The 26,628-nt window shown below is 38.1% G+C and overlaps 1 protein-coding gene across 1 annotated transcript in view; it reads right to left on the bottom strand.

The window, feature by feature from the left end:
• Positions 1–26,628, bottom strand: part of POLR3B (polymerase (RNA) III (DNA directed) polypeptide B) — a 75,597-nt gene that overhangs the window by 35,552 nt on the left and 13,417 nt on the right. Inside the window, exons 9-18 of the mRNA XM_010009432.1 lie at positions 22,408–22,530; positions 20,721–20,837; positions 20,103–20,237; positions 13,669–13,830; positions 10,781–10,981; positions 9,554–9,716; positions 7,740–7,893; positions 5,731–5,805; positions 4,877–4,975; positions 1,455–1,582 (exon numbers count right to left, since the gene is read on the bottom strand). Coding sequence (XP_010007734.1) covers positions 1,455–1,582; positions 4,877–4,975; positions 5,731–5,805; positions 7,740–7,893; positions 9,554–9,716; positions 10,781–10,981; positions 13,669–13,830; positions 20,103–20,237; positions 20,721–20,837; positions 22,408–22,530 — 1,357 coding nt within the window. The remainder of the gene's footprint in view (positions 1–1,454; positions 1,583–4,876; positions 4,976–5,730; positions 5,806–7,739; positions 7,894–9,553; positions 9,717–10,780; positions 10,982–13,668; positions 13,831–20,102; positions 20,238–20,720; positions 20,838–22,407; positions 22,531–26,628) is intronic.

Genomic DNA, 26,628 nt, shown 5'->3' with positions numbered 1-26,628 from the left:
TTCTGTTTTTCTAGCGGCAGCAGGAACGTCAGAGGATTGTATCCAAGGAGCTAAATGTGCAAGACCTAGGGTCAAAGCAGCTGAATACACCAACCTCAGAAAACACAGACAATGAATTGCAAATGACACTCAAAACAAAACGGGGAAAAAAACCTTCACACAGAAAACTACAAAAGAACTCCACAGATACTGAATTGGCTTTCTGTACACACTGATCCTGCTTAACTGTGTGTGGTAACTAACCAAACCTTCTGAGACTAATAGTCATAAAATAGAGACTCGGGGGTGGGGGAAAGATAATGGGATGGGGGAGAACTGTAAGGAAAAAGATTGCATCGCTCCTCTTTATTTTTAAATGTAAAGGGAGGATATGCATCTGTTGCTATTTTCTGCTATTTTCATGCACTGAACGTGACAGTTCAGCACAAGGCAATTGCTTTGCTATTAATTCTGCTGAAGAAGGCTCACAAAAGGTGCAGTGTTTCAGTTTTGAACACACAGCACCCAACAAATGGTTTAGTAAACCTAGCAGGAGTGGTAGTTTTTTCATGACAGAGCTGTTCTGCTGTAGCTCTCGACTTGCAAGCAAGCCATCAATACAAGACATAAAACTGGCATGTACAGCACAAGTCTGAATTCAGCTGTCTGAATTGGTGTACTACTGGTCAGGTTCTTCTTGGGACTCTGGCTTGATCATGGGCCTTATGACTTGGATGCTTTAATACTAGTTTAGCTGTGTATTAAAGGAAGGATTAGAACTTACCTAGTGTCAATTACCCATGACAACAAATTTAAAACCATTGGGTTTTAATGACCAACTATCACATTTGTGAAAAGAATTAAGTGATCCAGTCTTCAGTTGTTTTACTGAGAGCTGTTACTTGCCCTCTTCATCCAAACCAGGAAAAGCCAGAAATCTGAACTATAGCTGCAGGAAGTGTTGAAGTAACTAAGCATTTTCTTTCACATTTTTTATTCCTCTTCTCTGATGTCAATATAATTATTTATTTATTCATTTTTAGGACACCTACTCAACTATTCAGGGAAATTCTCCTCTTTCCATGCTCTGTCTCTCTTTGTGAGAACACTTTTAAACTCTTTTTGTCTGGAAACCCACAGCGTACTAGAGCATAAAGAAGAAAAAAACACTCTGCCAATCTTGCAGCTACGCTAAATTATCAAATGAACCCAACAAAAAAGCAATAGTGCCCCAGTTTCTCAATTTTTTTGCAGTATTAAGACTGAAGATACGATCTTCATTAAGTAAAACTGAATGTTATTTTTACTTTTAGTTTTTTCAACTTTCAGAAGTAAATTCTTTCTTCCTCAAAGCTAAAAGAGGTGTTAATTTCCTCTTCCCCGCAGAGCTTTTTCATGAACTGGAAAGAAAGAATTTCTGTGGTTTTTTGCTACCTAGCTTCAAAAAACTCCAAAAATGAATAAGTAAGTCTTACCCATTGCTTGTTTCCCCATGGCACACTGGTAAGTGTTCCTTGGGGACTGGTTGTGGTGAGGATATGGAATCAGTCCGGCACAGACACCAAGCAGCGTGAAAGGCTCAATCTCCAAATGTGTTGTATCTCTTAAAAGAAAAAGTATCAATTATAGCATTCTTGTGAACAAACATCTTCAACTGAAACTATTTAATTTAGTAGTATCTCATAATACTTGAAATAATTCTGTTCAGGAAAACGTAAGTCAGCAGGACCTCAAAATATGGATTGACTATGGGATTTTTTTTCTTTTTTAAAAAAAAGCTTTATTTTGGCTTTAAGTGTTTCCACATGAAAAGAAATAAAGGAGAAATAAATGAGGGCTTATGAATTTCTACCGTGGAGAAAAAGCCTTCAGATAACGACAACCTGAGGGAGCTCAGTAAGACAATAAATCATCACTTTATACAGTAAGACCTAAAATGCCTTAAGGAATGTCTTCTCACGTAATGAGAGTCCTCTGCATCAAATTACAAATCTCAGAGATCTAGGAATCCACTGGGGAGGTGGAGGAAGGAAGAGCAAGACAGATTCAGGTACTGAAAAAAATAAAAGTGTAGTTTTAGTTTTTCCAAGGTCTGTTACATAGTCAGTTAGAAGGAAAACATCTGTGTCCAGAACAGATCCAGTGCCATAAGTGATAAGGTATAATAAAATACTGTTGTGGAAAGGCTCTGCAAATATTTTGGAAGTGATTATGTTGTTAAAAGGCAGTATTGATAACAAGTAAAAAGACAGGGATGAGTAGTAAAGACTGAGAAATAACAAAATTTGTTCCACTTGGCATGAACTTCAGAGGAGAAAGTCCATGCTCAATAAAGACAATTAAATCATAACATGCATTGGGATGCAAGTGGAGTGACTAAAAACGAAGGATGGATTGTACAATAAAAGCTTGGCTGGAGCAGACCTGAATTTAAATCAAGATAAGTAACTAGGAAATGGGGAAATTTGAATTATAGATAATACTAACTAAACCTATCCAAAGAATATCTTTCACAGTGTTCTGGAGTTATCACACAGAGTTGGGTTTAGGCATGCATTGCTTCTCCCGCAAATCTAACCCCACTGCGTAATGAAAATGTTTGACTTCTCTTCGAAGTCTTTTGGAAGACTTTTAAAAATTAGTTAAAGAAATTAATTTGATTACTAAACTTTAAGACCTTGCAAAAGAAGTGACTGGCAAAATCTTTACTTTACAACACTTAAAAGCCAGCAAAGCATCACAAGCTCAAAAAGGCTGAGGAATTATCCACAAGTACATAAAGTCTGAAGCCAAGGACCAGCAGGAACTTACAGAAACAATGTAGGTACTACTGGAAGAAAAAAAAAAAAATGAAATCTGAAAACCAAAAAAAAATCTGGAAACCCTGAGGAGCAAACCTAGTGAAATTATAAAGATTTCTGCGTATGATAGATAAGTCACAAATATGCTTGAGCAACCTAAAAATCACCTGCTGGACAGAGGATAGCCACTATTCTTCTTCACTTGATAAAAAGCAGCTATGTAAATTGAAGCCTGGCTTAAGAAAATACATATGGCAGAATCCCAATTGCAGTCAAGTAATTGCAAAATAGTCTCAGGAGCCAGTAGCAAACTTAAAGCACAGACTGCTCCCCCATTCTGCAGAACTTCACAGAACTGCTGACACTTCTCAAACAATAAAACAAAAGGCTTAAGACTTACTGACAGTGAAGTCAGAGAATTTCTCCAGAAGGTACTAGTGCATGGAACTACATATACATTTTCAGATAGGGTATTCAACACAAGTATTTTTCCATTTTTCCCTATTTCAACCAAAGAAGATGCAACATACGCGGATCACAGTATCTTATGAAGTATTCCACTGTGCTGGTAAGAGACCTTCAGACTTTACAGAGCAGTTTAATTTCTGCAAGTCAAAATGTCACTGCCAGAAATGGGCCCAAGAAAGGGAAGTAACCTCATCAGTTTGAAAATCAGAGTTACAAATGTGTGAGGAAGAAATTGAACACATTAAATAGAGTCAAATCCTCCAAAGAAAAAAACCCTAATTGGATTGGAAAGGTAAAGAGAGGATACTGTAGCCAAAAGAAGCCTACATTACAAAAGCAAGAATGTTAATGGGATACTTCACAATAGTGGATTGCATCAGTTGTATTACCAGAACAAGCTGTACCAACATGGTTGCACCATTTAAAATGCAAGATGACCAGCTGGGGGAAGGGGGTACACAAATCAACTATTCAGAATGTAGGGAATATCACTACTAAACACAAGGAGAAACATGCTCATCCGGTACAAGCTCAAATACTTACGGCACTATTAGCTACAAGCATCGAAGCTAAACTCAAAACAAGCTGATGGACAATACAAGAATCTCCCAAACTTTCTGGCCGTTATTGCGGAGTCATTTCCTCACACTAGTCTACTGGAAGTTCACTGTCTCCTGCTATTTTTGATTAAAGAAGGACTTCATGTGATACGCTCCCATTAATCTTCCTAGCTGTGTCACGTGTCCTGTAACTTAAACTTTTCAGCTCTGAAGCTTTGTGGAAGTTACTTAATTTTGGCACAAATAACAGCAATTGTGTGTGCTCTCCTCTGCTCATGTATACAGAAGCCAGCCAAGAGCATGCAAGAGTAATTTCTTAAAGTGATAAAGTCTTCAAAAGCCTGGGCAGGAGCAATACAATTTAATTAGCAGAGTTAATGCATTTCATCTGGCAAAGGTTAAGGATAACCGAAGGTCTCATCCAGATCCCCTGAAATCAATGATGTCTTTCTATTGGCTTCCATGAGTGTTTGACTAGGATGGAACATTCAGAAAATGCATTTTCTGCATAAATGTACTGATCAAACATTTCATGGAGATAATTTCTAAAATCTTAGATGCAGCCTTCAGTTGACAGGATATTGTCAGAGAAACATTAAAAAGAAAAGTAAAAAGATAGGAGAACTTAAAACCTTAAAAGAATCCTTAAAAGTCCTTAATGTGGACTCTTTATCATGGTCACAAGACACAGGGAAAAAATCAAAGCACCAAGTCCTTCAGATATGTGGAAAACACAACAAATTTGGAAATCTTTCTAAAAAAAAATCACATACCAGGAATGGGCTTAACATATGTGGTAAAGAATACACAGAATTATACAGACATTTTTATCAGGGCCTATTACGCATCTGTTGTGGTTTTTAATAGGCTCTTATAAAAACTACCCCAAGGATAAAATTTAGGACGTGTGTAAACAGATTTCTTCCTTTAGCTCTCATCTTGAGTTGCTTCAACCAAGGAAAGATTTGTAAGTGTGAAAACAGTAGCTTTATTAATATACTTGCATTTCAGAGAATCACCCTATGAAAGCTTTCACTGTACCAGTGTTTCATCTGAATGCATACTTACTTATTAATCGTGTGTTCATACAGTGCAATGTTACAGTCATTTTCTTCATTCACATCCAAATATTCAACAAGGCCTTCGTGCAAGAAGTCTTCAAAATTCCTACAGTTAAATTAAAAAATTACACTAGAAGCACTGTCTTTTCGTGTATTCCTGCAAAAATAAAACTGGGTAACACATATATTGGAGGAATGGGATGTGTAGAAGTTAAACTAGAAAAATACTTTCACATGAAAAGTTCTGTGCATTTTACGTATTTAAAGAAAATGTATTTTTTAAAATGAAGCCCCTTGCCCATTTACTGCTTCCCATAGTCTGGCTGACCAATGTCACTTATCTAAACAACTAAATAAAATCTTCGTGCACTTACTCATCATTATAAATGTGGGCAAATTTAAGGGTAATCTAGTAAGTTTTTGTGATGGTTTGCAAAATCTAGTTAAAGCTAAATTTAAACACTTTTGTGTGTGTTATTTTAAACGCCCAAACTAAGAATGTGCAAAGAGTTTCAAAACTAATTCTGAATGTGCTTAGTTTAGGACAGTCAAGTTGATATTCCTTTAAAATGTTTGATTTTTTTCAATGAGGAGAAGGATGATACTGCCTCAGGCCTTCCACTTGCAAAGAGATGAGTCTGAGAGATGTATTTATTCTGTATAATTACCAATTTCATAGCAGTAACAAAGTAAGACCACACTTAATTTGACTTTAAACCTCCAATAGACCAATTATTAATTCATATAAGAGTAGACTTCTCTACATAGCTAACCCCAGAATTGTGAAATACTGACTGACTGAAGTATTTCCACGCAGTATTTATGTAGTAAACTTGAATATGGTCTACTTGAATTGTGTACCTGTATCCCTGAGCCAGTTCTTCCATGTGCTTGTTTGTAACTGCAGGTTTTTGCTTCTTGACAATTATGTAGGGTCTACAATTAAAAAAACCAAACCAAAACAAAACAAAACCCAAGTGTTATCATAGCAAATACTTACGCAGGTAAAACATAAATACAGTCAGTAACCTTGGTTTGGTACACAGATATCCTGAACTGACATATTGCTTATGAAGTACCCAAGAAGTATACAAGAAAAGTTAAGATTTCAATTTTGAGGAGGAAGCCTCTTTCCCCCCTCTAAATCTTTAAACTAACCTTTTGTAAGTTTTACCTACACATCCTGTGCTGGCTTTAAAAGATTCAATTTCCCAATCTACAAATCTAAGAACAGCACAAAGTTCTACAGATATTGCAGGGACTTCGTACAACACTGAGTGAACAGTTTGTGCTCAAGTGTCCACATGCAAGAATGCATTTTGCTGTTACTTACGTAATGTAAAGTATAGACATTTACTGTGGATGGCCTCAGATGAATCCATAAATTTCAACAGCGCATGGATCTCTGAAGGCTTCCTTACCACACAAAAACACTGACACAAAGGATGGCATGCAAGAATGAAAAGTCAAGGGCTGTTGCTATTTGGACAAGTTGCTCTTATAAAGAGCAGCAAATAGCTACAGGGTATTTGTAGAGTCCACTCTGAAGTCTAAATAACGGTTTGAAGACTACTGAGCACTTTCAAATGGTTAATGGGGGTAGCTGAACAATTGCAGGGTGGGGTTGCCACAAAGCAAACTTGGTAAACTGGAAATCTACATGATTTCACTTGTCTTTATATTACAAATCAGAAGTTTTGCTGCATCTCCAAACCTGCAGAATGGCCAATATTAGCCCTGACTGGAGAAGTGTTTTCTCTGCCACGGAATATGCCCCTAGTCTGGATGTCTTGAGCAGGCATGATTAATTGATAGTATGCACATGTACTATTTTGGAGCCTCTAGCATACCTCCAACTGCATTCAACACACTCTGAAATTCAGTTAATGAATAAGGGGGAAAGCCAACTGTAATCGTGACTGCTGCTTCTTTGAAGTGCACACAAAATATGCACACAGGTAGTCAGTGCTAAAATATGCATACATTTATTAACTCATTCTGCCTCTCCCAATCTCTGCTTTGTTCACCTTTTATGCCTTGTTCTTTAGGCTAATTACTTGGGCTTGGAGATGTTTTACTTGTAAATAACCTAGCACAGTGTCACCATAATCTGACTGGAATCTCTAGCCTCTACTATAAATCAACCTGATTTTCTCTCTCAAAACATTGTTATGCTTCACTCTCTGTCATTTTAACCACCAATTCCTTTTTGCTTTCTCTGTGACATGGCTATTATTTATGCACTCTTTCTGTCTAATAAAGAGTATAAGCATCTCAAAGCAGAGACCTTCCTTATATGTTTATTGAATTTCCTATCTTAAGGAAATTGCTTACCCTTAAGGATAAGCAATGAAATAAACCAATTACTTCTTGGTATTATAGCAAACAAGTATACACACCTAAGGAAGTTTTGCACCAGAAGTAAAGGTCCTTGAAGACAATGAGTAGCTTCTCATTTTAAAACATGATATCACACCCATGGGATATGAGACCAGTGGCTTCTTGTTTCTCACTTCAGAGGAAGCAAAAAATCCTCTGAGGACATTGGATATTACTAGAGTTGCCAATCAGGTTGATTTTAATTGCCTTTCATCCTTTTTAAGACGATAAAAGAAACAAGTTGGTTTGAATTTTGTTTACAGGTAAAAACAGGTTTCTTTGGGCTTTTTTCTTTTTTTAGGTTGCTCAACTATATAGGATGTTTTTCAGACCTGTCTGCTTTGAATGAGGGTTATTTATGGAGAAAAAAAAAAATCCTACTGAATTTGCTTGTGTCTGTACCCATGAAACTCTTAGCTTAGTGTTTTACAGTGCATAAAACAATGCCTATAGTAAGTTCACTAGTGAGAGAATTCTGATAAGCTGTTTACCTGCACAGTCTCCCTCCATCAGAGGAAATGTAGACACATCTGTCAGAAAGATTTGTAGAGATGGAAACAAATTCATTGATATAACCTGCCCGACGCATTATCCGAAACGTGTTGACTAATTTCTGATGATCGCGTATGACACCGAGGATGTTACCTGTTCAGAAAGCGAATAAATTCATTGTGCAGTCTTTGCATATCCAAAACTCTACTTAGAAACTCTGATCATGTCTAGCATGCATGGAAGTACTTCCTACCTCTTGCAAATAACAGCAGTTGTCATAAAATTTCCCGTTTTCTGACATGAGTAAGAATTGGCTCTTTTTCTCTTAGTAAACATAAAAAAACTAAGTATCAGAATTTCACAGGTCATCTATCTATTTGCCTTCAAAGAGCTTCAGAAACCAGCTTTCTTCATATATGTTTCTGCTCAGGTGCCCATTCAAGAATCAGTGTACAAGCAAACAATAATTCTGAAGCCTGTAATTTCACCTATACTGAAATGGACTCACGGTTTCCAAGAACAGACCAAGGAACTGTCCTCCTGCCTTCCCCGAAATGTTCGGAAGACCTGGTATTTTTGATATGTGATCACCCACAACAGCACCAGAATTCCTCCTTCAGGAACTCAGCACAACAAGCTATTGCTATTTTAGCAGGGAACTTCAGCACATAATTAAGTTCTCTGATGTAATGTATGATGAACAAGATGAGTATCTGTCATGGTTACTCTCTTGATGATAAGTATTTTACTCTCTTAATGAACAAGAGAGTAGAATTTATTTAGACTCACCTGACCAAAGTTATCTTAATATGTTAAATAACTGTGGTGTCATTTTAAACAAATCCCTGGAGACAAAGCACAATAGTGTAGGGAGTTTGTAAGACAATAAAAAGATCTTTATAGCTTCAAGGATTTGTACTTAAAATACCTGCTGCCCTCTTAGGTCACAAGTTTAAATCAGAATCAAGTCAGTCATCCACAAGCCTGAAACTTTTTATGGATTAAACCTACAAAGTAGTAGAGTGAATAGTAAATTGTTTTGCCTCACTTAGCACTAGAACATCTACATGTGGAAACATCACGATCTTGTTCCATACCACAGATTGAGCTTGTGAAGGAAGAGTCCAATATTTCTGCTCTGCACTTCCCTTCGGAAAATAAAACAAGATGGAAAAGACTGCATGTGGTTTCACTGAACCTTATCTTTAACATACTGCTACAGAAAAGCAGAGCAAAGGAATGCTGTTTGGTCAAGTGTTGCTTTTATGTTACTGGGAAAAGGCAGGATTGAAGAACAACTGCTGTTTAATTCTAAGGTAAATGGAGAACTTATTCATGGTGACAGACATTAAATACTAGTCCCTGGAAGTGGATGTTGTTGACAAAGGGTTACTTTAAAATCACAGTTGTAGTTCTTAACATGTCAATACTTTGAAATGTGATATCATGGTACCTGTAGACTTAAACATGCTAAAGGATCAGTGGTAGAAGGAAAATAAGTGTGCAGATGAAAAGCACATATGCCAAATCATCCCTTTAACAAAGAGGCTTATTTTCCAAGGTCTGATTTTTTTCTAATCATTCACAAAGCAAGTTGCCCTTTAAAAGGTAGTTTTAAAGAGAGCAGCATTGCTAAACTTTGCAAACAACTGATGTTTCCTTTCTGTTTTTAAAGGCACTTGCATGAATAAATATAAAAATGCATAAAGATTACAGTAAAATTAAATACTTTCTGTGAATAAAGCTCTGAACTTGTAAATCTAACTCTCCATCAGCCACAAATCAGAGTCAAGACTGCTGAAAAGTTACATACCATTAAGGAAAACAAGGAAAACATTTGGATATGAAAGTTCTTCACCACAGAGCAAGTTGACATCTTCAACTCCAAGATTACTAGCTAATTTAATAATCGGGCCATCTTCCATATCTGTAGTAATATGAGTCATGAGGGCAAGGTTTTTAACCAAACCACAAGCCTAAAATAAAAAAAAACAACAAAACACCCAAAACCCATTTTTTATATATTTCATTCCAAAGTATTACTACTATATTATTTTACTAATAGTAAAATAATAATTGTACTTATGAACTTATGAATGTACTTATGAACAACAGAACAACAGAAAAAGTCTAAGTGAAAGAAATGAACCAAATTAAGTACACTGAAAATTAGGCAGGAAGAAAGGAAGATTTTTCTCAATTACACTGAAATGGAATGTTTTAGCATTTACAAACTAATGAAAAAATATAGGTGATGAAGTTGTAGTTCTTATGTCATCCAACCATGTATAACCCTGTATTTCTCTCTTCAAAGCAACAGCTACTTAGAAGCATAATGGAAATACAAAATCAGTCTATCAATTTGCCAAACATCCTGTATGTTCTAACACAAACTTCAACATTTTAAAATGAAAAATATCCAAGTATCTTTTACAGTGCAATTTTATTTCAGCTGCTTAACAAGACTAGCTCATATCGACTACATATTTATGCCAGAAAGTTCAGAGTTTCCCCAGTAGTTTCTATTCAGGGGAAAAAAAGAAAAAAAGACGACTGCCAGTATCAAACATTTGGTTGAAATAGTTGGATGATGTCTTTAAAGAAAACATACAAAGGTGTTTTTCTTCCTTAAGCTGTAGACTAAGCTGTTTCTGTAAAAATAATACATGTTTCTAGAAAAATTGCAGGTTGATGGTGCAACTTCAGAACAGAACATTTATTACAGAACAAAGGGGTAAGAGTTTAGGCCTTCTCTCTGCTCTGATCAAAAGAGCAAAACTGGGAGGCCTCATGTCATTCTCATGCAGCCAAATGATTTCTAAATAGTTTCCAGACAGTCCTCTCAAGTAGGAGAAAAAAGGCAAGAGAAAATACAGTAAGGAGGACCAGGATGTAAATGGATGGGATGTGAGAAGACACAGAAGTTATCAGGCTGAGGATAATTCATCTCTCCTCTGATGGAGGCTCACCTGCTTCAAAATAAACAGTGTCTCCATGCCTCAGGATAAGAAATACTGAAAGCAAAACAGAAGTTCCTCACCTCTCCTTCAGGAGTGTCGGATGGGCAGAGCATCCCCCATTGAGACGGTTGTAGTGACCGAGGACCACTCACTTTCCTTGTCTTTTCAAACTGAGAAGAGATTCTTGTCATCATTCCCAGAGCAGATATGTAAGACAAGCGGGACAATACTTGGGTCACGCCTTGGCGGTCCATTTTGAATCTCTTCAGAGACCAGTTTCCCTATGGAATAAAATTACTCCTTCAGGAAAGTTATTGCAGTTTACCCCTGTGTCAACAATACATGCCTTTTTTTCAGAATGTAGACAGAATGAGATGAGCAGCTTTACACAGCAAATGATGCCCATTTATATAAAACAAATTTCTAATTACCTATCTGTATATAAACTATTTATAATAACATACTTGTACTATGTATTCTATAAAGTTTAAGCAGAAAACTGCTCTGTCAGATGAGAAGATACTTTTGCTATTATATATTCAATCACACCAAGATTCTTCATCATCTGTCCCTCACAGGTAAATTAATAGTCAAATTTAGCTAAATTAAATTATCTCCTGTTCTACCTTTATAAATTTTGAGGGGTTTTTTTAATATATTTTGGGTGAAATACACTTTTATAGTAGATCCCACAAACATTCAGTTCTGCCTTTTTCAAGATTTGTTATTTTTGTAGGAAACACAGGCATTCATGCTGGAGAAGTCTGACACCAAACTTATCTGTATGCTCTTGAAATCTTTTAGAATCCAGAGGAAAAAGACTCACTGATGTGTCTTCTCATAGAAGAAGAGTAGGGGGCATTAGGTTTATTCACCTTCTCTGGTAAGGATGGTCAAAGACTTCATGTTTGATGATCAGCACAGGCAGTATTATTTGTGGTTTTAATTAGGATGACAGAGGAGTTCAGAGAACATTGTAGGACACAGTTATGTCTCCATGCCAAGCAGATTTAATAATCTCTACTGTAAGATCTTGAAATTTGGTGCTATAAATTTTGACATCATGACTTCTACTCCATATACAGTTCCCAGCACCTGAGCCAGTGGATACAGGAAGTTTCTGTCCCAACTACTATTCACCCCAGGCACCTTGTCACCAGCCAGTCCAAATGCAATGAAGATCTCAAAGGTAACACTTTCCCAAGGACTGCCTTCTTCTAATTTGTTGTGAGACCATGCCTAGTGCAGAACTTCCTACTGAAAACTGAAAGGTGCTCCCTCAGCAGTGCTGGATGATCCTGCAGATGCTGAAATTAGGCCTGTGGCATTACTGCCTGACCAACCCCTGCTTCTGGTGTTTTCCAGGGTAAAAGGAAGACCTAGAGCAAATATCACTGAACACCACCATACAGTTGATGCAGTAGTGCTATGAATTCTTCTGCATGCTTCTGGTGTAATTATGAAACTACTGAGTTATTTCGTGCTCTTTGAGAATATCATTGAAGCATTCTGGTGAGATTGGAGATTGTCATTTCCAAGAATGATTTTTATGGTATTTGCTTAATCTCTTGAATAGTATGAACCGGGCATTGTTCCTGAGAAATTAGTTTCAATGCTTAAGAGCAGATGGTGTTTAACTGCTTATGTGGCAGTAAAATAAAAGTCCAAAGATAGTGGAAGAAGGAAGACTTTACAATACATACTGAATAGTTTGCAGATTTATCTCTGTCAGTCCAAATGGAAAAACTGGCACTGGCTAGAAGAAAGCACTAGCACTTAGAGAAACAAATCTGTCAATTGTTTTGGTTACGTGCACTGTAGAGATTTGACTACATTTGGGGCACTCATAAAATTAAACAGCGATAAGCTTTAACACTGGGATTTGTAAGTAACAGACTGTTGGTGGGTTTGGATGCAATTTGTATAGTTAATTTTGTTTACAAGAACTGAAGAAAAAACTCAGTTTCATGCTAAGCAGAAAAGCCCTCTCAAGAGTTCCAAAGATTAAAAATTAAGTTGCACAATTTTTACCAGCTACTAAAATACTTAGACTAATCTAATTTTGTAGAAAATCATGGATTTCAAAGCCATTTACAAGCTACAATCTAGATTTCACGAACCATCTCACAAGTTGCTCTTGTAGATGTGTGAGGTAAGAGACAAAGTTAGTAATTGTATTTTTATTCTTGTCCACTGGCACAAATGAAAATATCCATTCTAGTAGAGGCAGACACAGCCTAAGATCTAATCAAGACAAATATTTAGAGGTTTAAGTATGGGGTTTTTTTGCAATAATAAGGCATGTAGCCGTTTTTCCTGTTAAATACTTCAGTATCATTAGCAGAGAAGTACTCATTTCTATGCTGCAAATTTGTTCATACTAGCAACTTCATATGAACAAAAAGGCATCACCCTTAAAAAGCTCAAAATTCACTCTGATTTTGGGTTTTTTTACCTATATCCCCACCCCAGCTATCTTCTGTTCATGATGTTTTCCTGCTGTTTTTCAACCATCTTTCGGGCAGATCACGTAATGTGATCTTAGCTAAATCCAGATAATAAAAAATACCATGAACCACATAGCCAAGTAGAACCTAGAAGGCAGCAAATTGGATAAATTAAAACATGATAGCTATTTGACATCTGCTTGTTTCTACCATTCCTTCACAAACACTAAAACATCACTTTGAAAGAAATGGTGGAATAAAAAGTGGCTTGATGATTAATGATTCTTCAGTGAATTCCAAAGGCCCTGTCCATGACAGAGTTTTGCAATTTTAATCTGTAAAGAATGTTAAGTAGATGTGCTTTTATGGTCAAAGATAGCAGAGTCATTAGAACAAAACGTATACATTTCCATAGAATCACAGAATGGTTTCTGTTGGAAGGGACCTTAAAGATCATCAAGCTCCACCAGGTTGCTATGGTGGAAGAACTTTACATACTAGAATGAAAACAAAATACTTACTGTGGAGATGGCATTGACCATGCCATTGGTGATCTGGTCTTGACGCATATGCTTCACGACATCAAACTGAGCTGCACGTTGCTTGGGGATTACCTGGTCAGCAATCTTTTTCAGTTCAGAGTTAAATTTTTTGAATAAATCTTCAAATAGGAGCGAAAGAAGCTGGAAATACAAAAAAATTGGATTAAGGGAAAAATTATACTTCTCAGGTTTGGGAAATGGCGGGGGGAGTGACATGAACACGTTTAATATTTCTACCTTTATACTTCTTGTCACTTAAAAAATATCCTCTCTGATTCTCAAATTATATTTTGCTCACAGGATTTTTGCTTTGTTAAATTAAACTGCAATATCAGAGAAATTACAATAGAAAGCAAATTAAGTAGAAGAATGGCCTAAGCCTATGCATTTATCCCTTTTTGCTTTGCTTTAATTCTTCCTTCACAATATCTTAGCATACCCATCCATATGCTGTCGATTTACTATTTTCCCTAATCTATTACATTCTAATCCATCTGATTTACTTCTCACAAACTTTTAAAGATTTAATACCCTAAATGTACCACCTTGAATCATGCACAAGATTTGAAGGCAGGACCAGCTTCTATTCTAATACTGGATGGAATAATTGCAGTAAAGCAGTAAGTGAAGAGTCATTTTGAGATATTCTGTTATTAAAACTGAAAAAAGGCTGCTTAAAGTGCCCCTTGCTAGGAACTACTTAATTTGGACAAGACAGACCCCAAGTGACTGTTAAGGGGCCCTTAGGGGAAGCAACAAAGTCTGGAAACAGTGCACAGTTTGCAAGAGCAGACTGAAACACAAGAAGTGCACAGTTACCATTGTTTCTGGACAAGCAGAACTAAACAAGGCATTTTTAGGGGCCCAGAAGCAACCTCTGCTTTTGACACCTGGCAAGACATCTCTCAGGTTATGCAGGCAGCTTCCTCACTCAGATACACTTTTATCCTGCTACTTTCTGCCCATCACTATCTATGCAAAACCAATTACAGCCACAGAGTCCATGTGATTCAATATCCTTTTCTAGAAGCGCTACTATCACTGCTCTGTGAGTGAAGTCCACAGTTTAAGCAAAGTAGCTACATAACACAGCTGAACTGAAATAAAAACAAAACCAAAAAACCAAGCAGCAGCACAACCTTTCAAAAGTGCGGCAGTTTCATAGAATAGAATCAGAGACTGGTTTGGGTTGGAAAGGACCTTAAGATCATCTAGTTCCACCCCCCCTGCCATTAGCAGGGACACCACACACTAAACTATGTCGCCCAAGGCTCTGTCCAACCTGGCCTTGAACACCTCCAGGGTTGGAGCATTCACAACTTCCTTGGGCAACCTATTCCAGTGCCTCACCACCCTCACTGTGAAAAACTTCTTCCTTATATCTAACCTAAAGTTCCCCTGTTTTAAGTTTAAACCCATTACCCCTTGTCCTACCACTACAGTCCCTGACGAAGAGTCCCTCCCCAGCATTCTTATAGGCCCCCTTCAGATACTGGAAGGCTGCAATGAGGTCTCCACGCAGCCTTCTCTTCTCCAGGCTGAACAGCCCCAACTTTCTCAGCCTGTCTTCATACGAGAGGTGCTCCAGTCCTCCTATCATCCTCGTGGCCCTCCTCTGGACTTGCTCCAACAGCTTCATGTCCTTTTTATGTTGAGGACACCAGAACTGGACACAATACTCCAAGTGAGGTCTCACAAGAGCAGAGTAGAGGGGCAGGATCACCTCCTTTGACCTGCTGGTCACGCTTCTTTTGATACAGCCCAGGACACGGTTGGCTTTCTGGGCTGCAAGCGCACACTGCCTGCTCATGTCGAGTTTCTCATCAACCAACACCCCCAAGTCCTTCTCTGCAGGGCTGCTTTGAATCTCTTCTCTTTAAGCACATTATTTCCTGTAGATGTATACTAGTCATTTCTAGTCCTTAAAATAGCCATAAAAGGAAAAGGCTACCAAAGTTTGTGATCTGACTTTTTTTTGTTCTCTAATCTGCCTTGCTCTGCAGTTTTCTCAACCTCTCCTTGCAGACACTAATAGCTTCCCGAAACACTTAAATCTGAATTACATGATACATTTTAAGTGTTCACAATGATTAGCTTGCAAGCAAGCAGTGTAAATTCTAAAGCCTGGCTCTCCTGTCCTGGGACTCTATTTTACAGCAGCTCCCAAGTGTCAGAAGAACTACAAATGCAGCAGATACCAATGCCAGAAATGATAGTTCCCAGTGTACAAGGCATTGTAGTGCTGAACAAACTAGGTATTCAGCCACCAAATGCTAGGACATTCTTGAATCAGTTGTACAATCTGAAGCCAGCTGTACAATTCAATTTCTATATGTGCAGAATTAATCTGAATTTCAACTGTCTCCATCAGACATAGTCCAAACTTTTCCTCACCTCCTGGAAATAAGAAAGCAAACCACTCATTCCTCTGTCACTGGGATGGGCCACTAGCTTTAATTTGCTTTCCTCTACCTACATGCCCCAGCTAGGCTGACCAAAGCATTTGGCAAATGACACTGTTAAGTAGCTAACTAACTAAATTATAAGCTACTCTTTTTACTGGCATCACAAATGCATTTAAGAATTAAAAAATAACAAATAACATATGGGAACTCAAGGCTGACATCTGATTTGCAATAAAGCGCTCCCACTGGCATTCATGGAGAGCAAGACTGGATTATCTTTGACAGTCTACAAGGCGTAAGGAACACACAGCATTCAGCCACTAAACTGTAAAACCAGTGATAATACACACTGTATGCGAACCCTTGGCAAAAATGGAATCCTGTTTCCATTCTGGACAGAGAGGTTTTGCTGAAAACTGGTTAGGCAGTTTTTTTAAGACCTGAGGCTTGGCATGAGAGGAAGGTTTTGTAGACCTTCTTTCTGTTCCTCATGCTTCTGGTACCATTAACATGTACAAGGCAATACCCTCTCACCACTGTCAACAGAAATCCAGTCACTCATCTGTGATATCACAGTTCATTTAACTCATATTTCAATCAAAAATAAAAGCACCTTTTATAAAGCATCATATTAGGACGGAGAGCTCACTAAAGTCTTCAAAAATTAGATTTTGAAGGAATTATTGCAAAAGTTGGGAAAAGGTAAAAGAAAGGGATGCACACAGTTTTAAGGGATCTTGTTGTAGAAGAACTAGACTCTTTTGAACTCAATCATGGCATACATTTGATCTCAACAGGTTTGAGCACAACTTAAACATTTAAGGAAACATTTAATAGAACATCTAAATAATTCACCTAGAAAATGTTTTCATATTTGATTTCTTGATCACAAAATTGCAAAAATCCCCAAACTCCACATGCCATAGGGATTATAAAGCCACACCATCCTTCCTCTTCTCTGAACTAACAAAGTAAGTTACACCCCAAGTACACCAGTCTGAAAGGCGTCAGTTGGCTAATTTCACTCCCAGACTCGCGGTCTGCAACAGCTCTGACTATCTGGCAAAGCAGAATCTCACAATAACTGCATTATTTAGGTCAAGAGCAAGAGATTAAAGAAAAAGGATGGAATGCCAGTGATAATATTCAATGGATTTCATAGTTAGTCCAGGGCATTTCAGCCTGCTTCAGACAGGAGCACTAAAGAGCAAATTATATTTAAGAAAAAACCCCACTGACAGCTCATCAATTGATTTTCATTGAAAATGCTAAGAAAAATTAATAAAGAAGTTAAGCTGCTGAAATACAGTTTCACCAATTAGCTTAATGTCAGAGAATTCTAATTAGGCGCCTTGAGATTGCTATTTAGTGTTTAAGCCTTTAGAGTGCCAAATTCTCCCTTTCACACAAACTGGTTGCAAAATTAAAGACATTAGGCAGCCTTAATTATATTATCAGAACAGCTGGGATTAGGCAATCTCTGAAGTCAAGGCGGTATTCTTTTGTCACAGGGTAGAAATCCCTTGCTTTCCAGGGTGCCGGATTTTGGTGCTGTTCCATATCTCACCCATACAAAGCAAGCTGCATTAGAAACAAAACAAAACAAAAAAAAAAAAGAGGACAAAGAACAGAGTAATGCTCAGCAAATAATGAACACATTAAGGAAAGAGAAAAGGTAGGTGAAAAGATTAAGCCTGAATTCGGTAGGTTTTGCTAACACCTCAGCTGGCACCTGGCCTACCGAGCCTCTAGTGGCAGAAGGACTAAGAGAAAGCTCTGTAAACCAGCTTGGCTAGTGGATACAACTCTGTTATCTAAAGCTAAAGCACATTTCGTACTCTCTTGTCCCATGGGGTGTGAAATTAGCAGCTATTGTTTTCACACATTTTTATAAACACAATGCCTTTTATGTCTTTACATTGTTTAGACTGCTATGTTTTTCTCCTCACATGGGAATCTTTTTTTTCTTTATTCAAATTTTAAATCAACAGGATTTTTATTCCAGGAACATGCTGGCATTAAAAAAAAGCCCAAAACAGAACACCCTCCCCACCAAAAAAAACCACAACACACCAACCATTTTATCCATGCAAACTTTAGCAAAACACAAACATTTAAAAACCAGCAACAAATCTCTACACTTTTTAGTCTGTAATCCTATCAAATTAATATTACACTGATAACATGGCAGAAAGGAATTGAAGTGTTCAGCTTGAAATGAGCTTTTAAAATATCACAGGGGAGCCAGAACTACTCTTAATCAAGTGTTACAACAACACACACCCCCAGCATAGTTCTCCTTGATGCAAAAAAAATACGCACTGGCTTTGTTATGATGATCCTCTACACTTAAAACCTCTTCCCAGTTAATTTAAAAGGACTTTGGTCGTTAACATCTGTGTGAGCAGAGGCCTTTTTCACGCAGCTTGCAGAAAACTTTTTACCTGCTCTACCTTCTGCCTCTAAAAATATTGGGAAAAAACAAACTACCCCTTCAATCTAGTTAAAGAAGAACAATACAATGACACAGCAACAACGATGACAAAGCAACAACTCATTTTACTGATTAAAGTCATAGTGAACTACAGCAACAACATTACACAAGAATCCAAATAAATCCATTACAGCTTAAAATATTTGCTCCATTAGAATATTGCACTAATTCCTCTAATACTCCTTACCTTTAGTAATATGTTCTGCTTCAGCACAGAAGTTTGATGAAGGGTAAATATATTAATTTCAAGAAAGGATTTTTTTTCCCTAATAGTTTAAGAGGGGTTTTTTTTCCCCTTGTATTTGTGTATTTGTGTTTACAGTGTATTCAAGAGTGTCATCTTAGTTTTTTTAGAGAACTAGGAAGAAAAGCATGTGTTTTTACTCTGAAATGATTGTACACTCCGATTTGTGAATTGTGTGTTCACATGTGTGCAAGGAGGACAGGGCAGAGTGGGAAGGCGAATAGGAGCATGAGATAATATGCAATCACACATCTTAAAAAGTACAAGATGAGAATTCCCACTGGATACAAACAAAAATGAATGGACATTGTTACTTGTGTTACAACATAAAACCCAAAGCAAATCATGGGGGGAGCAGAGATGCACAGTTTCTCCAGCCTGGTGCACTATGTACACTTGTCCGAGTTTCTGATGCATGATCAATAACCAGAGATGATACTGACTGCCAAAACTCCAACTTAAGTTACATCAGAGCACAGCAAATTAGTCCAGTCCTAACCTAAGTTAGTTAATCAAATAACCACACATAGAAAGGAAAAATCCATGCCACGGTAACTAAGCAGTTCCTTCACCCGATAGGCAAATTCCCACTGCATTAGGAGAACATAATTTGGCCAACAGCTGAGAACTGCCACCTTCTCTTGCGAAAGAACACCTCAAACCATTCCCTTCTTCACAGCCCTTTCTTACTTCTACCTTCAGTGACAAAATTCAGCAAGCAGAGAAGCTCACACAATTCTCTTTCATTTAGCTGTTCAAGTTAACTTCAAATCACTTTGTTCATGCTATTCTAGAGGTCATAAGGGCAGATGACAACAACTGCGCAATTTTATAGTCTTCTCCAAGTTACAGGGGGCTTGAGTGGCTGTTCTGTGAGCTGTTACACAAGTTGGGTTCGCCATAGTGGGACAGCCTGGACCTGACATATAGGCATCTACATGGCTCCAACTTATTCTATTACCCTATTAGCAGGGACATTGGACTCTACTGCTGCCTCCTTAGCACTAACATTTTTACAATGCATACTGTATTTACACTGCTCTGTCGTTCCATATGGTATAAAGAGGCAATACAGAAATAAGGATATAATTTCTTAGTATTAATCAGGGACGCGTACCTATGAGTCAACACAATAAAAACCCCAACCAAAATAAAATGAGAGGAAAACCACTTCAATTAAGAAGACAGGGATGCTCCTTATTCTGCATCTTTTAAAAGCAGATAGTAAGAAAAGCCCAAGAGAGCACTTCACACTGAAGTAAAAACTCACCTGCCCTGCTAACTCCAAACGTTTATTTCCATAGTAGTCTCTGTCATCTACTTTATTTTCTCCTTGAGCCAAAATTACTCTGCGCACCATCACAGCTGTGTATATGCACTTGGCACGAAAATTGAATTCCTTCACCTGTAAACAAAACAAAACAGAAACCATACTGATGTTTCAGGATCAGTTCCTTAGTTCTTACTCAAACACGTCCATTTAAATCAATGGGTAATCTGGCTGACTGGAGTTAGAAAAGGGATTTGTGCACATTACCTTCTTAAAAAATGCTAAAAGTAACATACATTAGTGACATCGAAACAGATAGAAAATGAAAACAAATCTGAAAAAAGGTATAGGTCATGAGAATAAGGTCCTGGAGTAACAGCTGATACTGCCTGGCTATGCAGAAACAAATGCATTGTATGATACATAACTTAATGTTACAGCATTTCGTAAATATAAAACTTACTTTTGACTCACTCCAAATCTTCCCCTTTAAGGATGATTTACTTTATCTCAGCTACATAGCATTCAAAGACATTTTTCCCTGCCAACAATGCTCACGCCATAAACACCCATACAAACTTACTCCAGTTTAAAGAAAAAAACCCCAACATTACATACAAGAACGTGGGTCAGAATAGTTGATGCCAGCAGCTCTCGTGCTTCTTCCATCTTTGTTTTCTTTGGGCCTCCCCACATCCTTTGCCGTCGTACTTTATTTCCAATGTACTTCAGTGCCTGTCAATGGTGGGAATTAACTTGAGTCAATGTCAGAATTTAAGCTATGCAAATATACATACGCATGGAGATCTGTATGTATTCCTCAGTCCGTGCAATCCCTCTCCACAGAGGATACAAATTCCAAGCAAAGTTGTCCTGGGTTCAGCTTAAACCATGACAAAAGTGCAAAATATGAAACATGTAAGTGATGCCAATAAAAAAAAATAAAAATCTTGAACATTGACACGATTGATTATAATTAAATATACAACATGTTGTTTAGCATATGTTGATAACATTTGGAAGGGGAAGTGGTGAAAGAGCATTACTACGATACCAAAAGAAAGGAGATTGCAGAGACAGGAAAAAGGATTATAGAAATTTCAAAGATGTCTAGTTTATTCAATTTGACTTTCTACCTTTCTTTTGTGTACTTGCTAAGTTTCATTCATTCAACTGTGAGGTGGCACTCACTGTTTAACAGGCACAAATGCTACTGTTTGGCATCCACATCTGTCTCAAAGAGTACCCTGCAATCATTAATGGATTCTTATTGTCAGTTGTCCTAGAAATGGAATCAACCTGCAGAATTCAGAATCAGATGAGTCAAAGAAACTACCCAGGTCCACACAGGAAGTTCCTGCCTGGAACCCAGGGCATTGGGTGCCATGCCCCCTACGCCAAAGAGTTACTCTCTCCACTAAATAACAGGCTAGCCTTTCCATCTGTTACCTTCTTCCACAAATAGCTCACTTTCATTTAATTTGACATTTCATGCACAGAACAACTTCTGTATTTCCATTTTTCTGTTTTCCTGGATGCTTCACATTTCTCTCTGTTCCTCCAGCGTCACCATTTTACTTTTCTGACTGTGAATTAGGAGGCTTTGACACTAGGCCTATCCCTGAAAAGCCCCAAAAGATGCAAACTTAGAAGAATGTTCACTCTACAACACTCAACATCACACATAAGAAGATGTGATAAAGTTTACAATGAAATAGCAGAAATAGGACTATAAGACTAATCTTCTTCTAGCGGATTAGTAAGTACATGATGCAAACGCTGCCAGAAAAATGGCCTCTGTTCAGGCTAATTATAAAAGCACACACTGACTGAAGAGAATTCTGGTGAATCTTTAGCAGGGTGGAAGGTGGCTACTATTATGGACTTCATATAAGAAATTAGAACTGGAGAAGAAGATCTGCTCACGATGAAATGGTCACATCCACACCAGTGGGGCTTCTGTGAAACGGGGCATGCAATTACTTTTTAAAAAACAGGAACTGTCCTCAACAAAAAAACCCCATAATCTTATGGACACCAACTACTTGCCCCATACATTATAAAACATAACCCTAGGTTTCTGAAAACAAAGCATTTCTTGAGTTTGGGGTTTCTTTCAGTTAGGCAATGAAAGAAAAGCCTTACTATCTGACAAGTCCTGCCCCATTAAAAACCCTTGGTTTAAAATATCCCCCCAAAAAGAAATCTCAAAACACAAAATGTATGTCGACTGCTGACACAGCAAAGCGGTCAATACCCACTGTCTTCACATTTTTATGGCCTTTGGCCATGTGAAAAGACACACCTGCATCTGGGTAAAAATCTGAGCTTTTTGGCATTCTTCCAGACTAGGAGCAAATGCAGCCATCACGTGTTCCTCTGTGCCAATCATCTGTACAATCTCTTGGTCACTCTCAACACCCATGGCCTAGGAAAAGAAGAAAAGACAGAAATAGCACAGGCTTTATGTTAACTCACTGACATTTGCTTATGCTAATTTGGTATTGTTTGTCTGCATTACTACTAAGCAAGAGCTACTTCTTCTCTAAGAAACTGTGCCATCTGGCACTGGCAGCACATATTCTAGCTATGGAAGAATGCTAAATGGAACTCTTGATAAGTAGCAGGAACACAGACATACTTTTTGGAGAGCTTTTTTTCTGCACTGACAGAAGTTAAATCTTATTTGTTTTTCTTAACAAAAATAAATAAATACTGGGTAATAACAACCCTGAAATGAAAAGCAAGTAAGAATCTATAATAAATCAAGGTAGGCGAAATTTCTTACAAGATTACACGTGGTGTCTTACCACAAGCAATTTTGCAAACTCAGTTGACTGAGCAGCATGTCCTATTTGGGAAACATTTAAAATTTACCTCCTTTGCAGCTCTCTGCATTTAGAGGATGACTTCACTACACAATTCCACTTGAAAGCCATTCTATTATTTCACTGATCCTTGGACTCCTTGTTAGACTTTATACCGCGGAAAAAGCTTAATAAACTAAGAAAGCGCTTAACAGGTTTAGAAAAGTCTCTCTATCATAAGTGTTTCAAGGTGGCAGCCAGCAGTGAAGGCCTTTGTGGATTCCAGATGGTGCTAAAGCTCCCCCCTTCACACATTTGCCTGGAGCTCTGCCATATCAAGAAACAGAATAATCTCACTAAACCTCTTCTGGCTGAGTTGTAGTATGTTCCTCAGAACTTTGTGAGGAAGTTACGTTTGCATTCATATTATTCCTCCAACTGCCTGCCACAAAGACCATTGTAAATAATGGCCTATGTAGACCCTCGTACTCTGGTTCTCGTTAAAAACTGGCAGTGCCTCAGAAAGTCACGTTTTCCTCAAAAATGCCCAAATACCTTCCCTTCTTACTGCCTTCACTGGGTGCCATTTTGCTTAGCACCTAGCTTGCACTATCCCGTTGCAAAACTCTTGCTCTAATTGCAAAGTATCCAGCTATCTTTTTTTCTTCCATTTCTGCTTTCTGTTTCAACAAAGAAGTGGTTGGTTGAAGCTCCTTTAACTTAAAACTCTGCCTGTTCACCTGGTGGTTTATTAGAAATTAAAAGCAGTGCAGAAGTAGCACACGCACAGTGTGAAAACATTCTCATTTTAGTGCAAAGCACAGATCACAATTCCACCATTTCAGACAAACTTGAGTGCCAAATCAAGACACAGTTACTTCACCAGATGAGAGTTTCATCGTAGTTTGCTCCCACTAAGTAGTCGCCCCTCTGATCTCAAGGCTCTTTTCAGAACCAGAATTTTGCCAAGGGACCTTACTGTAGTTCAGATCTCTATTTTTCAATATTTTTATGCTTCCTCAGCCTTTTAAAGAAGGTCACACAGTAGTTAAACCTCAGCAGAGAAATTAACAAAACCCCTCATGACCTGAGAGCCAGAAACGCTACAAAAGTACAAAAGCTTCACAATAGTAATTTTCCACATGTTTAGGACTTGCTGACCAGCAGAACAGTTTAGGAACCACAACTGGATTCATACAATTATTGCACTTAGCCTGCAGAAGAACAAAATTTAATTAAGGGAATCCTTGTGCCTATATCCCAGGAGTAAATTTATCTAAAACTTGTAAGGTATCACCCTATTTCTGTCCATCCAGTTAATTTTTGGATTGCAACCAGATCATAAAAGTCATGTAAAATGTGAACAAAGCAAGTGTGTGTGGCAGGAAGTCAATGTGCAGTTTTACGTTGCTTTTCCAACCATTAAAAAACCTGAAAGCACAATAAATGAAAAAGGGTTGATTATTCCTTCTAACTTGATGAATTCTCTGACCAGAAGCCTGACAATAAGAAGATGAGACTATGACGTATCATTATGCACATGTAGATTTTCTATTTGAACCCTGTAGCAGCAAACTCACTGAATTTGTGTGTGGGAAAGGCTGGGATCTGCCACTAAACAATATGTATATTATACTGTTACATAACTGCAAATTGGGGGAATTTAATTTATGAGTAATGACTAAAAGCTTAGGCAAACAACTGAAAAAGATGTGCTGATACAATAGCCTAAAAGTAAACCCATTTTCTCTCCTCTACTTTCAACAATCATGGGCAGAACTGTGCACACAAATCCACCTACTTGCTATGCTAACAGGGCAAGCAACAGGCCCACGCCTGTAACAGACTTTCTTTTTTAGTAAATTTGGCCCTGATGCTGCATTTCTACAAAAATAACCCAAAACAAAACCAAACCAAAAAAGGACTTCGAAATTAGTCTGTAACATCACAAGAGGATAGGAATAAAATATTCCTGGGTTACTGCTTGTTTTACAGAAACACTGAGGACAAAAGTAGGAATGGGTCCTATGCTTACAGTGCTCATGATCCCAGGACAAAGTCAAGGGAAAGGGAATTAACATAAAAGCAAAGCAGGAGACAAGACGTCTTGTTTATTTTTGATTGGGAGGCAATGTCACAAAGGGATAATTTTCCGGGGGGAGGGGAAGGAGACATTGCAAAGGGATAACATTAGCAGTGAAAGGATGAGGAAAGAGATGGTAACAGACTTTTGAAGAGCATGGCTGGAAGGCTAGTAGTTGATGGACATACAGCAGACAAGTCAAAGCAAACATTCAGATCACCCTGAGTTCAAGCAGGAGAAAGCGGTCCAACAGGGGTCAGCCACTTCCTAGGACTAGGGAGGTTCCTGCTGCCCAAAATGTGTATGAGTACACACACGTGCATATTAGAGAGCACATGAGAGAATGTGAGCCCAGCTCTTCCTCCCCCAGCTCATGTCTTAATGATGATATCTGGTCGTTTCCATGGCACTTCCCTAGAATGTAGTTCTGCAGGCCATCAGGCTAAATTACAGAGCGGAGACAGGCAGATGACTGGATTAAAAAGATGTCAGGGAAGTTCAAGGTTGACATCACAGACAGAATTGGTCTGGAGCTTTCATAATTCAAAAGTTACAAGCTATGAAACTGCAGCCATGGGAACCCGTAATTCTGTGGATCCAGTAAGACCACCATTCAGTTCTTCCTCTAGAGCTGCATCTTAACAGCTCCAGTACTAACACCGGTTCCATTTGTAAAAATGAAACTTGACCTGCTGTTCAAATCTTTTGCCGCAGGTACTAGTGCAGTTCCCTATAGCTCCCACATAAACTAAAGATACTTCACCTAGCAATTCAGGTCATAAAATTCAACTTTTAAGTCCCCCTAGGTTACTTACATTTCTCTTCTTTCCCCAGCTAGTTTTGATGCAGCGTGCAGCCTCCATTTACTTCAGCTCCCAGGACACACTCAAGTCTACTGAATCAAGATCTCAAACCCAAAAGAAAAAATACCCCTTAACATAAACCAGCTCTAACTCCCTGCAATTTAGGGAGCTCCCTGCAAACGCAGCAGCATTATCTCACCTGTAACCTTTATGTTATTCAGGATAGAAACACCTTAACTACAACACAAATATTCCACACCTCTTCTAATGCTTGCTGCTACCTAAAACTTTTTGAGCCCCCCAGGTAAGGCGTGTGTAGCTCATAGCTTGACGTATTAAAAAACTCCACAATGCACAGTTCACACAGTCCTATGATCTGTGCACAACTGACACACAGCTAAAGTAAAGGTCTCCTGGAGGTGCAAGTCAACTCAGAACATCCTAAATACCATTCTGGTTGTACGTGTATATTGATTAATGAAGCAGTGTTACACAGTGAACAGGAAACAAATCAGTTGTGTCTGTTTCCCATTACAAGGCAGCTGACAGCTAACAGCCCTTTAGAAAACTCAACAAATAGATACTTTAGAGGTAAAACTGTTCAATTTATATCACTATGTCAGACCAAAACCTTCAGTTACATGTACAAGGGCTGCACAAGTAATTCTGTCACTTTCAAGAAGAAAGGTTAGGGGAAAAGCATTTAAGTCAGCACAGCAACAAAGCACTAACTCCCCCACACCTGAAGAGCACACTTCAAGTTTGTCCTAGAATGCCTTTTGTAGCCTGTCAAATTTCAGTTAGCTGTGTTAACGTGCTAAACTTCACAAAAC

This window comes from Nestor notabilis, unplaced genomic scaffold (assembly GCF_000696875.1).
Source record: "Nestor notabilis isolate BGI_N333 unplaced genomic scaffold, ASM69687v1 scaffold7172, whole genome shotgun sequence".
In the NCBI taxonomy this organism is placed as follows: domain Eukaryota; kingdom Metazoa; phylum Chordata; class Aves; order Psittaciformes; family Psittacidae; genus Nestor; species Nestor notabilis.
This window is presented reverse-complemented; position numbering and strand designations above follow the sequence as displayed.